At 35.2% G+C, this 16639-nt stretch overlaps 2 protein-coding genes across 8 annotated transcripts; one reads left to right on the top strand and one right to left on the bottom strand.

The window, feature by feature from the left end:
- Positions 1–277: 277 nt before the first annotated feature.
- LOC110628259 (sm-like protein LSM36B) lies at positions 278–2633 on the top strand. 3 transcript variants are annotated; one of them, XM_021774834.2, is made up of 5 exons: positions 278–421; positions 737–819; positions 906–1030; positions 2191–2304; positions 2408–2633. In XM_021774834.2, exons 3-5 carry the CDS (start codon positions 916–918, stop codon positions 2452–2454), a joined length of 276 nt encoding a protein of 91 aa, XP_021630526.1. In that variant the 5' UTR covers positions 278–421; positions 737–819; positions 906–915; the 3' UTR covers positions 2455–2633. The 3 variants fall into 3 exon arrangements, with proteins under 3 accessions (XP_021630526.1, XP_021630527.1, XP_043804930.1); XM_021774835.2 differs by lacking the exon at positions 737–819; XM_043948995.1 differs by lacking the exon at positions 278–421 and having other exon boundaries at positions 429–819.
- Positions 2634–2856: 223 nt separating this feature from the next.
- Positions 2857–15630, bottom strand: LOC110628258 (sister chromatid cohesion 1 protein 4). Of its 5 annotated transcripts, XM_021774829.2 has the most exons (15): positions 14645–15629; positions 13589–13850; positions 12983–13080; positions 12827–12876; positions 12461–12510; positions 11612–11723; positions 10588–11479; positions 10042–10476; positions 9798–9942; positions 8254–8390; positions 6580–7703; positions 5940–5973; positions 4673–4781; positions 3571–3697; positions 2857–3297 (listed from the first exon to the last, which is right to left on the bottom strand). In XM_021774829.2, exons 1-15 carry the CDS (start codon positions 14766–14768, stop codon positions 3199–3201), a joined length of 3798 nt encoding a protein of 1265 aa, XP_021630521.1. In that variant the 5' UTR covers positions 14769–15629; the 3' UTR covers positions 2857–3198. The 5 variants fall into 5 exon arrangements, with proteins under 5 accessions (XP_021630521.1, XP_021630522.1, XP_021630523.1 ...); XM_021774830.2 differs by lacking the exon at positions 3571–3697 and having other exon boundaries at positions 14645–15630; XM_021774831.2 differs by lacking the exon at positions 14645–15629 and having other exon boundaries at positions 11626–11723; positions 12949–13080; positions 13589–13748.
- Between the last annotated feature and the right edge of the window lie 1009 nt (positions 15631–16639).

Genomic DNA, 16639 nt, shown 5'->3' with positions numbered 1-16639 from the left:
TATATAAAAATATATAATATCACAAAAGAATTACAATAAAGAAATATTTTTTTTATATTATCGAATGCAAAATTAATATGATAAATAACAGTATTTACTGAGCTGTGACATGCTGTTTAATTACATCTTTTTAACTTATATAGAATTAGAAATAAGAGTATTTTGAATTTTCTTTTTCTTTTTGTGGAAACATTAATGTAAATTAAATTGCAAGAGTTTTTCACAAATGAATATATAAGTTTAACATTGATCCGTTTTTCAAAAAAAAAAATTCAAAACTCGTAATTAAACCTAAGGCCACTGGCGAACTTTCAGGAGCTGAGTTTTGTAGTGGACTTCTGTACTGGTGGTCTCTCGCAAAGGAAAAAAAGACCTCGGCGGAAAAGCTTCCTTCTCGGCTTCTGAATCCTCAAGTTACGGTGTAAGACTACTCTTTTAACGTTTTCATATTCTGTTTGGTGGTTTATTACCCCGTTGTTTGGCTGCCGAGAAGAAACTGAAAGCTGACATTCCAATGGTTTAATCTTCATTCAAGTTTCGACTTGCTAAGCTGATTATTCAATTAGCTTACCTGAAATTTTTTTGCTATTCTAGTCTATACCTTCCGATTATCTAGTTGTGGACCTACTGATTATTCGTGCGCATTTTGCTCCTGCTTTTTTCTTTTTTTTATCGACAAATCGCTCAAACCCTTCTTTTACTGTTACCCATATTTGCGTTGATTTTATGTCGCCAGAGGACATGTGACAGCTTTTGACAATCCAAACCATCTGGAAGGTTTTTGACTAACAAAGAACAAGTCATATTATTTTCCTCAGTGTGAGTCCTCGAATATTATGAGATGGGCACATCATTTGATATAAATGAATCTAGTTATCATTTCTTCTGTTAAATTGTTGAGGCAGGGAAAAAAGAATGAGTACCGGGGGAGAAAAGGGATCAACAACCACAAAAACGCCAGCCGATTTCCTCAAATCAATTCGAGGGCGACCTGTTGTAGTTAAGCTCAATTCTGGAGTTGATTACAGAGGTTGGTTGCTCTTTTTACTGCTGCATTTATGTTTAATGTTGCATTTTAAATCATTTCGAGATTGTTATATTGGATCAGCACGTATAAGAATTAAAACAAACCATGAATGTCCTGTGTACCTAGTAATTTAATCTTTCTTCATCGACATTTAGTCCCCTAATTTTTGTTCATGAAAAGCTAGTTGGCAGTTGCTACCCACAGAGACTTTGCGAGAATGGATATTAAGATACTTTGTGCATGTGCCTTGTAGACCAGCAAATGCATCAATATTGGAAGTTTGAGAATATTGAAGTTAGTTCTTTCTCAAAATGTAGCTTTGAAATGCGTGAAATGAAAGGATCTTATACTAACCATGACTTCTCTGGAAATAAACATTTGCCAATTTGTTGATTTGATTGAGTTAATAAGCTAGCTCACCTTTCTTCTTGTGTGCAAATATGTTATTTTGAGTCATCAAGTAGGTAGTTTAAAAAGGATTTGTACAGGTCAAAAACATATTACACATTACCAGTACCTCATCACATACCTCCTCTCTTTCCCTCTCTCTCATTCACGCGTCCTGATACACCTTATAGTCTCCAACACCTATTTTTTCTCCTGCCTTTTAATCTCCCCTCACGTTAACTCTTAGTTGTTACTTCCCTTGCAACAGCAGTCCCTCCCATTTAATTTTATTTTTTCTCCTTTTCCTCTGAACTTGGAGATTTACACCCCGTAGTTTTATTATTAGCATTTTGACACTTCTGATGATGTTCATGGGTATTGTGGCGTTTTCAATTTGCTTATATGATTGTTTGTAGTTTTTATTTTTTCCCTGTGGAAGCTCCAGATTGAGAAACTGAGAGAATCTTGAAGGATTGAAACCCAAGAGACTGATTTGCTAATCCAATGAAGATATTTGGCATTGAGGTCAATTAACTGGAAATCTTGGACGGTTACGGTTCAATCGTTTTTCTGAACTGAACTCAAATTTGTGCTCAGGATTGAAGGAACTCAACTGTGATTACCTTGAATTATAGCAAAATGTAATAAGTGCTGAAACTGTTTTGGGTTGTAAATGTTAGAAGCATATTACGGCCCTTCTTAATTGTGTCAGAACCTTTGTTATTTCCAATGCAAGTGCTTATTTGTTATTACAATCAGCAAGTTGATATTTGCAGGTATTCTAGCTTGCCTGGATGGCTATATGAATATAGCCATGGAACAAACAGAAGAGTACGTAAATGGACAATTAAAAAACAAGTATGGCGATGCTTTCATTCGAGGAAATAATGGTAATAACCAAAAGGATTATTTTATGTTTGGCACTTTTAATCTTTTTATCTGTAAGAGAAGAATCGGTTGATGATAGACTGTATTTGTCCTATTTTGATGCAGTTCTGTACATCAGTACATCAAAGAGGACGCTTGCAGATGGTGCATAGTTACGAGGAACAAGGACTACAGGAAAAAACTGCTTTGAGTATTGGTATCATTTGCCGCTCTTTAAATTGGATTAGAAATTATGCCGTTGAATTTTGTTCCTTTGTGGGAGGTGAAAAAAGACACAGTAATTGAACTGTACGGACATTTTGTTTAATTTGCATTGATGCGTTTCTACTTATTCATCATGATCAACCTGGCTGCGGACTAATGCCGAAATCATGAATTCTTCATGAAGTTACCATCTCATAACCTTAGCAAGTAAATGAATTTGCTTTATGCATCCACACTAGCAAGTTCTATAATGGACAAGATAAACGTAATATAGCACCCAAAAACTCATCTCATCATTCAACAGCTGCTACAAGGAAATTCAAATGCTTCCAAACTAAACTTGGGTCCAGTTAAGAAAAATACTTTATTTCTTGTACACGCAAACAATTTAAATTAGCATGTACACCTGGAAATGATAATATCTTTTACATATTTACAACAGATCTACATTCCAACAATTTTGTTATAAACATGGTGACATGTGAAGCCTTGCCCCATTACTCATCTACCAGTTACATAAACAGAATCAAAAAGGGGAAAAAAGCAATTTGGCGGAGGGAGAGGGGGGCGGTGGTGGGGGGAATCTAATGACCAAAACAGAGCAGGAAAACAAAACCCAGCATGCCTAAACATCAGCCAAGCTTAAGACTACATGTACTTTTTATCAAATGCACGTCTTCCTACCTAAGAGGTCAGAAGTCTGATTCGACTAGCTTTGCTCGTGGTTTTATATTAATGTTGTCAAAAGGCTTCGCCTGTTCTACATGGACATAATCCCTTGTTGCAAGTACCTGCAAATCAAGGAAATTATATCAACAAACGCTGGAATTCTGAAAGGAAGCATAAAATAAGTCATCAGGATTCTTTTCTTTTATAATGACAGATAAATTCTCAATTAATATTATCAGTTTCTTGGATTGTTTCTTTCACGGCTCAAGACACTAAATTCTTAAATCTGTCGCCTGTTATTCCAACTCTATCCAAGACACATACGTCATTTTGATGAACATACTCAGGCCACAACTACAGGCTGCATGCAACTTTAAACTGTTTGAGGACCATACCAATGTCTCAAAGAACATTCTCGATGCTTCCTTGCGTGTTTTACCAGCTAGTAGGTTGTCCATCGACAGGACCTTTCCATGTCCTGCTTTCTTATCAAATAGAGTTTGAAGGTACTTGGCAACAGCTCTGCAAACAAGTGTACAATGATTTGACTTGTGCAGCCTAATTTTTGGGGAAAATTATAAATATGATAGAAAATCATTCATGCAATCAAATAAACTATAATTAAAGGACAACATAAATTCGTATACCATCTTGGTGAAAACTATTGAGTTCCAATAATTTTATGAATCAAGATTTGTGAATTGAGCTTTGAGAATCAAAATCTTCAACTTGTGAATCGATATTCGAAAGAATTACAATTTGACGTTTAATATTAAAATTAATACACTTCATTTGTTTCCCTAGCCTTTTTCTGGGTAAAAGTGAGTGACCTTTTTCTGGGTAGAAGTGAAGTGAAATATTAAATTTTGATAGATTCATATCACATCGTATGATTCTAAAAAAAGAATTGGTGGAATCGATAGATTCATATGGTAGCATAAGATTCAGTTTTAAATAGTAAGATCTAGTCATAATTCAAGTACATTCAATTCACCCCATAGATTCAAATCATTAGGGTGCAAATGGAATCAAATCATACAAACTGAGTCGGGAATTGTAAAATTTTAACAACGGATAGGAATGGTTAGTCAGGAATACACCATGTGAATTGAATAGAAACTGGGGAGGATTGAATTGGTTAGTCATGTCATGATATCATCCATCACGATAACTAAGAGAAGCTATATATCATAAAGAATTAGTTAAAAAAAGAGGCGCACCCATCACAATAATTAGCCCTCTGGAAATATGAGATGAATCATTCTTAGTTTTCTACTGAAACTCTACCAGAACTGTCATTATGGTTCCTTCAATTAGCTAGCCAGCAGCCAACCACAAGCAACTTGATATGTTTAGCAAGAGAAAGAACAGAGAAGATCCTACCAACCAGATTTATGTTTGGGTAGTGTCCAAATTAGAAATATGAGATACCATATGCTCACTTGTACATGCAACATGTCATATCAAGTAAACATTTATCACACAAATCATGTGCACCTGGTGCGAGAAGACCATCCACTGTTCTCAAGAAGGCGAGTGTCTTCAGCATTTGGCATACCTTCCTCATCATCTTCACCCATTTCATCACCATCTACATTCAAGAACTCTGCAAAAAGGGCCCAATAATCTCAGAAACTCCTCAAGAGTGAGAATATAAAAGCAGAAAGACAGAACAATTTAACATAGAAAACCACTAAAAACAAATCTCCTTAAATAGCTCAATGAGCAATCAAAATGACAGATGCACAAGAATAACAACTAGGCCTTAATTCCTAACTAGTCAGGCTTAGTTAAATGGATTTGGATACATAACAGGTACGTAACAAAGTATATATAGAGAGCTGTTGCATGGATTTGGATACATAACAGGTACATAAAAAGTATATATAGAGCTGTTACATGGATTTGGATACATAACAGGTATACAGCAAAAACACTTAGAAAGTTAAACTGCTAGTACTCGATGGACTTGGATATCCAAGCAGAAAAAAATAAAGTCCATTACTTTGATCAATAGGATGTGATTGGTTTAGTGGACATGATAATTCTCCCTCGTCCTGTTTTTTTGTGCACCTATGTGACAGCTTGTCCAGTTCCAATCAATAAGAATATGTTAAAAATTTCTTAACTAATACTCCCTCCATTCCATAATTTTTGTTTACCTTACTTTTTGCTTTTTCATACATATTAAGAAAGAAAGTTTTTTTATTAACTTTCCAATTATACCCATCTTAAAAACATTAAATTTTCTTAAATATTGAGAAAGTTTTAAGAAGTTTCGTAGAAATAAGATAAAATTAAATAAGGTTATAAAAGTAAATTTATATGTTATTATAATGTAAAAAAGGCAAGTAGACAATAATTTTGAGACAACCAAAAAAGAAAAGATGGATAAAAATTATGAGACGAAGGGAGTATATTTACATATTTTTCAAACACATCAATATTAATTTGTGCTGTTCAGGATACACCAATCACAATAAAGCACAATTATTAGTATGATTTCTCTCATATCGTCCCACCCCTTGCAACAAATGCACCCTCAAAGATTAAATATTTATGGTATGCTGCAATTAGAAAAATTCAGGATCCATAATTCCACAACTTCCTGTCTCCAGCAGACCTCAATATTCACAAAATTACAAGAATACTGAAATCAGTGGAATACTGACAACTACCGCAAAGATCTATTAAATAATGTTGCCAGATATCTAAAATTAATACAACCGAAACTCAAAAACAAAGCAACAAGAGAGATGCATACCTGTATTATTCGCAAAAGCAGTATCTTGAAAATCCTGCACCAACAAAATACATATTAAGCATAAAAAGCAATTCCTTGGAAAAGATTACACACACCTAATTATAATACTAGACAGCAAAACACTAATTCTAACCACTAAAAGGAGTGATATTATCAGGAAATATCCTTATTTTTTAGTTAAAATTGGCAGAAAGAAGTTGAACAGAAGTAATTAAAGACTGAATAGTGGAAGTTCTCAAAACAAGGCAAATTAGGATGACAAAGAAATTAAAGAAAAAGCTAACCAGAGTTACTATGATCTGAAGATAATTTGATATGAAAATAACTTAAGGGGAGAGGAGAGGGGGGAAGGGGTTTTTTTTTTTTTTGGGTGGAAGCAGAGAAGAAAAATCACCATATATAAGCTAACATTCAACAAGCCAAAGAACGGTACAATATGTTGTGACCTTGGTCCACAAGGAAACACTAGGCACAAAAATGTACAGGTTTATGCGATTAATACATCTGCAACATATGTCATATTTTGAAATTAAGGAAAAAAAAAAAAAGTGTAACAAACAAATCAGATGAACCCAACCAGGGAAGTCAAAATATTTTTTACAAGAAAAGCAAAAGAGATAAATTCAGGAGTCTAACTTACATCGCAAGCTGTAGTAACATGATCAAGCGGTGTATTTTGTGTATCCATGGCGCTCTGATGATCAATCTGTTGACATACTGTATCATCTCCATTCATGGAAGTGCTTTTGAAATCCCCATCAGGTCCTATCATGCATGCAGAATCCATTTCAGATTCGTCATTACACAAATGATTAGAGATTTGGTCCTTAACATCAATGCACCCTGATGTCACAGCTAAGCCTCCATCTTCGCTACGAGTCCCATTCTTATCATTTCCAATCTCGTCCAAAGCTTGGTCCACATTTACTAAACTAAAGCTAATGCATCCACCAGTTTCAGAAGGTACCTTAGCAAGAGAACTATCTGCTTCATCAATATGTGCAGAACCTTCTGCCAGGAAATCTCCTACTTCCATTGATGTACCAACTTTGCTTTCATCCAGCGGTATTCCTTCTGCCCCCAATTCAGTTCCAATTGCAACAATTTGCTCTGCAGAATGGTCTAGCACTTCAACACCATCAAAACCTCTGTCAATGCCCATGTCCCTTAAAGAAATAACTTCCTCCACCAGACGTGTATCAATCTTATCAGATGGTAGGTTTGAAGCTTCCATCTGCACAAAATCATCAGCGGCAAACATTTTGTCCATTATATCTGACCGATCAACTGTACCAGTTGCCATTTCAAAAGTATCTCTAGGCACTGGCTCACTTTGGCATGTGATCAACCCCTGAGCAGAATCATGTGTGCCGGCATCAACAACTATAGCATTCACGTTATCAGTTACTATTTCACTAATTTCTCCCATATATTCATGTTCGGAAGTTCTGTAACCAGCTGAATCAGTGATACCATTTATGTGCTCTTTATTAACAAAATCATTGGAGCCAATGAGGCCAGGACGCTGGTGATTATCATTCTGAATGGGAGTCTCAGAGGATTGTCCATCCAAGTTACTTCTGCAACTACCAGGTTCTGTGGAACCTTCAATTTCATTATGTAGGATAACATTTTGCTTGGCAGAATCTTCATCACTCAATGCTTCCAGAAAAGCATTATTATTAATGTCATCATTTTCAGAAATCCTGATTCGGCTCAAATCAAATGCTTCACCGTTCAAATGTGTCAGTTCCGGTAATATGCCTGAAAGGCCAAAACTTAGTTTAACTATGCACCATTATAAGCATATGACTTGTTATGTGAAAAACAAAAAACAGAATAACAAAGGATGGGACGAAAGCTTGTGACTATGCTCATTTCTGATGGAATTTCACAAGTGTCTTGCAGTGGTTATGGAATTGGGAGACAACACCATTTCATAGGATGACCAAACATACAATTTTAAGATATGTACTACCTACATAATATAACTTTCTCAATAAAGGAATATATATAGATAAACTGCAGGTTATCTTTATCATTTAATTCATTATCATAAAAGGTGACCCATGAAATTCAAAAGTTGGTTCTAGATGTTTTACTTGTGAGGTATGAAACATATCAAATGAGATTGCAATCGCAAAGCATTAACCCCAAAAAGACAAATTCCCTCACCCTCTACCCAGTACCACCCAAAATAATTTGAGGGAGCAGCATTAATGATGTCACACAGTAAACATAAACAAGGGCAATCACAAAACTACAATAAAATATAGAGGCAAAGCAAACTCAAGTTATAGCACGATGAACTCACCAGTTAATACTGGTTCACAGAAGATCTCCTCCTCCAAGGATTGCCTCTGAATTATCAAAATTTCAGTACGTGTACAAGGTGCTTTCTTACGCATTCTACGTATGTCCTCTGTGTTGGTCAATTGTTGACGTATAGTACTTCAAAGGAAAAGAATCAAAATAATCAAATATTTGACCATGTCAGATGATATACAGAAACCAAGCATTTATTAGTATTACATGATACACATTGTTGGAAAACATCAAATATTTAACATGCTAAAATTGATTGATTAGGGACCTATATTGTTGGAAAATATCTCCGGAAAATACAGGAAATTAAAGAAAAAGATTGTTCAACCAGATTCTTCTTGGACGCTGTAATGTTAGTTTTCAGAAGCAAGTTATAGCAAAAAGAATCAACACCAAAAGCAAAAAACCAGAGGTGCATTGATGCAGTCAAGGAAATTTACATTAGAGATTAAAAAGGATAGTTTGTTACATTAAAAGTTCAAAAATCTACAAATATTAAATGTCATAATTTGACAACTACAATTAGAGAACTAAATTAAATAAGAAAAAAAAAAAAGAAAAGAAAGATGAGGGAGAGGGAAAAGAATGGCAAAGTTAACTAAACAAAGGTTTTATGTGCCCTTCTCATAGCAAAAAAAGAAGTGAAATCTTAAATTTTGGAACTAAAAGGTCTACTAAGCCTTTTGAAAAAGCGTTGACTGAATCGGGTGAAGAATCATTCAATGCATATTGTTTCACATGATTCACTATTTTGATTTAATCACGACTCAAGTACATTTGTGATTAACCCCATAATTGAATTGTTAGGATGGGAATCGAATTAAGAATCACAAAATTCAGGTGTATTTGAAATTTCGTAAGAAAATGGCCTTACTTAACTCTCTTCCAAAAGCTAGCTCGAGTGGAGAGGAGTGACCAAGGCATTATAAGAAACACATTACCCAATTTCAAACCAATGTGGAAATTATTAAATTCAAATTGCCAAGGTGGGGAATCAAATCGAATAATAAGATCCTAAGAACAGTGCATATCCTATTTAATATTTTAGCATTGGTTTAGAATCTTCCTAATATGGGATTTTCACCTTACTAGTAGTAAAATTAATTATCAGATCTCTAAAGGTACCAATGTAACTTTGGTCATTTTCTAGAATTTTTTAAAATGGAGATACAGGTATTTGATTTGAAAGGCTCAATGACTACATTTTCTCTCCCCTTCTTTTCGCTCTTTCCTTCTGCTGCTGCTTTGCTTTGGCCTTTGGGTGCTATTCACAGCTCCAAAATAACCAGAAATTTCTCTGCTTTCTAATCAGCTATAGAGTTTCCCCTTCTCGCTTGAACAGAATCACAAAAATAATGAATTGCTTTCAATTTGCCCCACCATAAAAGCACTTATAGTTTGGTTCCATAGCTTGACCTACATCACACATTCTCTACTGGTGACCACTCAAGACAGTATGCAAGACAGTTCTTATCAAAATAGAAAATATTCTATATCCATGCAGAGACATGGTAGATGAGAGTGCTGACGTACTCGCCATGCAAAACCATTGAATCATCCATGAGAACCTTTCTCTTCAATGCAGTAGATCGAGAAGAAGAACGGACACGCTTCACTGATCGTACTTCAGGTATGGGTGGAGTGGGCTTCATTTTCAAAACTGAAGATCTTCTTCCAACTGAGAAAGCAAACAATAAGCAATACGTCGCAATTGACAGCCCACCTTGTAAAGCAAATTCCCTAGCATATATAAAGGAATCAAGTAAGAACATGATACCTAATATAGAAGAGAGCAAGTCATCATCATCAGGAACAGAATCTACAGCTCTCTTTGATCTGGTCATGTCAAATGATTCCACTGACTTTATACTTTGCACCGTGAGGCAACTTTCAGCAAAACCACGCTTTTTACCAGATGTTTCAATTTGCGCACCACTTTCATCACCCTCGCCTCTTACTTCTTTGTCAGGTGTCTCAACTAGTAAATCATGTGGGCTATTCAGAAGCCTCTGGGGTGCAAAAAGCAACTTTTCAGGTGCAGGCAAGTCAGAAGTCATGGAGCTATTCAAATCCGAACACTGATTATTAGAGATTGCATTGTCCAGTTGCTCCTCTTGCTTTTCTCCATCTGCCTGAATTTCTCCACTTAAAGTGGGCTCAGAAATCCACTTTTCCTCTGATTGCACAACATCAATCACATGGCATTCTTGACCTAAAAAAGAAGTAAAAATGTTTAGCAAATGGAATGAATCAAGAATTATCAAGTTAAACTTTACAGAACTAATTAACATCTAACAGCACCCGTCTAGCTTGCCGAACAAACCTTGCACCTTAGTGGAAGTTCCTGAAGCATGGAATTCTTCCTCCCCTTGAAGTGACTCTGTTGATAGCAGTACAATGCCTGCTGATTGCAAGTCAGAAGTAATCGCAGAATTACGAACATCACAAGATAATGTATCAGGCTCATTCAAATGGGCATTGCATGTCCAGAGCACACCTGTGCAAGCAGGTGGCATCCGTTCATTATAATCACTGTCATTCAGTGCTTTAGGATCCTCCAATCCCTGACAACCCTGACCTTCAACATTAACAGAGTTTGGAGCACTAGGTGATCCCAGTAAATGGACGACATTTGACACTACAGTTTTCTCATTTGAGTGTGAATCTTCCATGTTCTTGAAGATTTCACCATCATTAGTTTCTCGCAACCTAATTGATGTGGATTCTTCACACTCCCCATTCATTCGATCTACAGAGGGTACAGTCTCTTCATTATTGCATGAAACAACTCTACTTGCATCTTCTACCATGTCCAACCCATCCAGTCCACTAACAGTCCAATCTGATGAAATATGTTCTGTAGTCACTGAAGTAGAAAGTAAATCTCCCTTTAATGCTGTTTGATTGACCTCCAAGTCGCCAGAAGGATGGCTGCTCTCCCCAGTAGGAAGACACACAACAGAATTATGATTTGAATTATCACCTAGAGACAAATCTATAGCACCATCCCTATCATGAAGATCTGACTTATTGTATGCATTTTCAGAGCTCTCTATTCCTAAAAATCTTCTTAAATTATGATCTTCTGATTCTAAGTGATCATCACATGCCAGAACTTCCTTGACACTTGATACATTTGGCTCTTCCATCAATCCAGGGGTAGATGGAGCCTGCGCAGAGTCAATGCCTTCCAAATTTGCAGCAAGACCTTCAATCTGTCAAAAGGGAAAACTATTTTTATCATATTGGACCAGCAACTTCTCTCACAACTGGAACATGATCATTCCCACAAGTAAAATAAAAGCAACACGAAAAGGAAATAAAAGAGCAAAGGCATTTGGGTGAACCTTTTCTCTACTACCATTAAATGGCATGTCTTTTGAAGATCCAGCCATCCCTTCGTGACTCCTTTCCACTTTTGGATGTGGCATTGATTCAACAGATGTTTGAGCATCATTTCTGAAAATCAAAGAAGACGAACATAGATCTTTAGAATTATTGATTATGCGAAAAAAATTCTCTAGATCAACCATGAAAATAAGTACCAGAATCCACATTAAGAATCAACCAATAAATCAACTATAAGGTAAACTACCACCAGCAACAACATCCTCATGACTGAGTTCCGCAATGTAGTGACCAAAAACAAATTAAAGGTAAACCATCTTTTATCACCGGAGACATTTCAGTAAAAGTGAAAAATGGGCAACCAAGTAATGTTCAAACAATTACATTCCTGGAAGTTAGAAAAGAAAGACAATATTCCAAAAAGAAATCATGACAAAGAAATAATATTACAAACTCGCCATGACAATGCAGGGATAATAAGCCACCTGATCAAGGAAAGTCACAACCTATGAAGTGACTCGATAGAAGTATAATCAAACAATAGATGTGTAATGTCAAAGTCCTCCATTTATACAAAATTCAGATCTCTTTTTATTTTTATTTTTTTTCAATTTGAAGACTCGATAACATATGACCTTTTATTTACTAAAAATCTGAAATACTTCAAACTATACATGTGAAAAAACACAATAATTCATGTCAAATAACCTCTCCTTACCATTTAAAAATGAAAAGAACAGATAAAGTTAGTATACTGAATACATGGAAATGAACCCACACCCCAAAAAAAATGATAAAAGTAGGATTCAAGGATTAAGATATCAGTGAAAAAGATATGAAATTCTTACTCAGAAATTTCATCATGTTTTCTTGCTGCAACCTTATCTAAGAAGAGATCCTGTTACAATCAGCCAAGAAATGCAATTGAATAAACACAGTTGTATAGAACTCAGAACAGAATGGTAAGAGCTCTTGAATAAAAGCCAAGAATTGATGAATAGTGGAACTTGCTGGTGCATGAAACAACAGATGTACAATCTCCATAGGACAGGGGAATAGTCTTAAATTTTCAAACCAAAAACAAACTGGATTAAACGTAACTGAACAATCAGGGGAAAAAATCCAATTATATTGACCAAGTTGTATCTCTCTGTCAGATTGGATTCCAACCAGATTTCCAAGACAATGGAAGCCAGCAAGCAAAATAGTATTACCTCTTCAAGGTCCAAACCAACTTGAGTAGTGTCACCATCACCAAAACGCTCTGAAACCAAAATGTCACATGTAAGAAATGGATTATAAAATTGCACAATTAGCATTAGATAATAAAATATACCATGAAGCCATGACATGCAAAGGCTTGCACTAACCATCCAATCCAAACTGTGATGTGGAGTAAACAACACCATCCATGGTGTCTTGCAGAGTAATCTGCTCCCTAGTACTGACATGATGGTCAATGTAGTTGCTGCATAATAGCTAAAAGTTAATATGCAAAGGAAAAAAGGAGAATCTTGTACAAGTATTAATAGTTTTAGGCAAGAATTTTTGTCATCTCATTGCCATAAGATATAATCCAAAGCTAATTGAGTAACAAAGGCTAAATTGTCATCATCAGGTATACTGTCAAACAAAACCTAGCAGATAAACATCCACAAGAACACCCACTGGTTTGACCTTGGGAATTCCAAAGAGGTCATGCATTCAGAACCCACTTGTATGAGCAGGGAAATTTTATGCAATACAAGTGTGCAGCCTCATGCAGAATAGTAAACAAGAGGCTACTAAAGAAGAAGGACATTGTTGCCCATACATAGTGAGACCTTTTAAATAGAACTGCAAATTAAGCAAGCTGCTCTGGGTCCAGACTTTTACATGGTGATCACATATCTTGAACTGTGGCATCATAAACAGAAACCATAATCTACAACTTATTATAGATTTAGCCAACACCAATTTCTGATTTCATAACTAACCCTTGAAAAATATCATTATCTGGCAGCTCAAAATCATCAAGATCAAAAGTCTCTGGCAATGTAATGGAGTGATATGGAGCAGTTGATTCTTCAGGAGGTAAATCAACTGCAGTAGAGCGAAAAGCCTGCTTTATCTTCAGCAAAGCCTCACTGCAGTCATCAAAAAGGTAGTTCACCTTTCTAGAATATATCCTCACCACACCAAGAAGAAGATGACTGGACAACCTAAGTGCAATTGGTACTTCAGGAAAAAGAATGGAATCTGTGAGGGGAAGAAAAAAGAGTTAGAAGAGTCAAGACATCAACATGACGCACAAGAAATGTGTGATAAATGAAAGACTTGTATGTGATAGCCTTATAACTTGTGTGAAAAAGTGACTCGCAAATTCAACAACCTCAACAGCTTGTTACAACATTTTTTCCAGCCTTAGAGCTCAATTTTTAATTTTGGCAATCACAATTAACCTTCAGGTATGTATTTTCTCAAATGATCAGTATTTCATGAAGAAAGCATAACATAATGGTCACTAAGTGAAAACCATGTTACTACTAATCACATATAAAGAATGACTGCCAGATCCACATCAATTATTTACTGGATTAGATCCAGGCTTTGGAAACAAGAGGTCTTATTAATGGCAGGGGGGAGGGCAAATTATGGTACTTGTTTGTTTACAACCAACTTTTCCGCTGGGGTGCATCAAGACTTAGAAAACAAGGATATAACATAGAGCTCAACAAGAATATAACATAGAACCTCAAAGATTGCATTATCAAGGAATAGTTAAGATACCCTTGTACAAGATAATTTTCATTTTGTATGCAATTATGAACTAAAAATTGTTACTTTATTGCTCTAGTTTTTCAATGAAAAAAATAATCATGAAAATATAATCAGTGTTAAGACAGTTACCACCAAGAAACTTCTATGTTTCAGTATATAGATGGACTAGCTTAATCCCATCTTTCATTTTTTTATTATTATTATTTTCTCAGAAAGGAAGCAAACATAAACGAAACGTTAAACATAGAACAAGAAGCTTGCTGAAAATTTACCTACAGAGATACCAATATCAGTGTCCGCAACCTGGTTCTTTCGAAGCTTTCTCTCTAAATGAGCCGCTATCCATATCGTCCCCAAAGGCCCTTTCTTGGCCAATATAAACTGTGAATAAAACATCTCTTACGCATATAATAATTTATAAAAAAAAAAAAAAAAAAAAAAAAAAAAAACAGTTTTTAGCACAATAGACTCTCCAGAGTTTGCTAAAACTTATACTAACTAAAATCCACCTACAAATCAAAAGCTAATAAAAACCCAAAATTCACTACAACAACAACAGTCATTAGCTTCCAAACAATCTTATTTCACAACACAGAACTTGAAAGACCAAGCAATAACACTTGAAACTCCAAAAAAGTTCAGCAATTTATACACGGAAACCCTAACTCCACTACAACAACAGCTTCCTCTTAATTCACCCGAAAAAGCCCTAATCAGGAAAGATAAACATCGAATAGAGATGAAAACAACGGAAATTCAGCAACTTGACGTAATTCAGCATAGAAACCGTAATCTCAACAACACAAGCGTAAATTAGCTAAACTCTAGCAAGAAGCCGAAAATCCGAGTTGCATCCGAAGATAGACTGGATACGGCTGAAGAAAACGCCAAATTTAGCAGCAAGATTCTAATATTTGGTCAGCTACCACAGCAGCTGAGAAACTTGGAACAGAAGAAAGTTGCTTGATTTCGACGGACTCCAAAGAAATGACAATTCAGAAGGTGGAAAGAGTAGCGGGAACCATGAACAATTGAGAGGTCAGGGAAGCGAAAAACTGAAACCCTAGTTTCTGTAGGGGAAGGACGTCGCAGTGACGAAGCATAGAGGAAGGAGGAGCAGCAGACCAGCAGCAGGAAGTGAATGAGAATTTTGATGTAAAAGCGTAGAATTTGATTTTTAGCAAGAGATCGGACAGGGAGCAAGGAGGAATCTAAAAACCAACACTAATGAAAGAGAGCCAAAAACGAAACGGGTGAATTACTTTGAAGTACCTGAATATTTAAAAAATTTATTAATTCTATCTCTGTTTGTAAATAGACTATTTTATAAAATTCAACTATTTAACTATTATTTAAAAACATTAACAGTATTAAATATTTATATTTTTAATTTTTATGATTTTAATTATAAATATTATTTAGTTTTATAATTTAAATATTTATATTATTTAATTTTTTTATTAAATTTAAAATATATTTATTAACAATTTATTTAATAAAATAATTTAATTTTATAAAATATAAAATATTTTATTTAAATAATTTTAAAATATGAATAAACTAATAAATTTTCAAAGTAAAAATGTGTTTAAGAATTCATAGACAAGTACTTTGTCTCTTTAATTTTAGGATACGTGTCTTAAGTATTTTCATTATAAATTATGCATTATGTAATATGTATTATGCAAAAGATGATAGAAATTAAGTAAAGACATAGCCCTCTTAGTTATATTCATTATTTTCCATTCCTTCCCTTCAACTTCATTATTTTTCTTATGATGAAAATTTAAAAATTTTAACATGGTATCATTAGAGCCTTCCCATCTATGAGCATTCATTACGTGTTTGACATTGGGAGTTGATGTCCTTACCCCCAGGAAAGCGGGCTATTGGGTACAAATGGGTGTTTATAGTAAAAGTAAATCATAATGGATCTGTTGCTCGCCTCAAGGCTCGTTTAGTGGCCAAAGATTATGCACAAACTTATGGAGTTGACTATTCTGATATATTTTTCCCAGTTGCCAAGCTCGCATCTGTTCGATTGTTTATTTCCTTAGCAGCTACATATGATTGGCCTTTGCATCAACTGGATATTAAAAATGCTTTTCTTCATGGTGCTCTTCAGGAGGAGGTTTATATTGAGCAACCACCTGATTTTGTTGCTCAGGGGGAGTCAGGCAAGGTTTGTAGACTTCGAAAATCCCTTTATGGCTTGAAACAGAGTCCTCGGACATGGTTTGGCAGGTTTAGTGAGGTGATCCAACAGT

The sequence above is a fragment of the Manihot esculenta genome, chromosome 12 (genome assembly GCF_001659605.2).
Source record: "Manihot esculenta cultivar AM560-2 chromosome 12, M.esculenta_v8, whole genome shotgun sequence".
Lineage (NCBI taxonomy): Eukaryota > Viridiplantae > Streptophyta > Magnoliopsida > Malpighiales > Euphorbiaceae > Manihot > Manihot esculenta.
The sequence above is the reverse complement of the archived record's forward strand: the minus strand, read 5'-3'. Positions and strand labels throughout refer to the sequence as shown.

Coding starts and splice junctions, on each gene's coding strand:
- LOC110628259 (XM_021774835.2), top strand. CDS start 916: ATGAGTACCGGGGGAGAAAAGGGATCAACAACCACAAAAACGCCAGCC. Junction 1,031..2,190: donor TTCTGGAGTTGATTACAGAG/GTTGGTTGCTCT, acceptor TGATATTTGCAG/GTATTCTAGCTTGCCTGGAT. Junction 2,305..2,407: donor TTTCATTCGAGGAAATAATG/GTAATAACCAAA, acceptor ATTTTGATGCAG/TTCTGTACATCAGTACATCA.
- LOC110628258 (XM_021774829.2), bottom strand. CDS start 14,768: ATGTTTTATTCACAGTTTATATTGGCCAAGAAAGGGCCTTTGGGGACG. Junction 4,782..5,939: donor TGCTTTTGCGAATAATACAG/GTATGCATCTCT, acceptor CCCTTTTTGCAG/AGTTCTTGAATGTAGATGGT. Junction 3,698..4,672: donor GGATGGTCTTCTCGCACCAG/GTGCACATGATT, acceptor ACTTGTTTGCAG/AGCTGTTGCCAAGTACCTTC.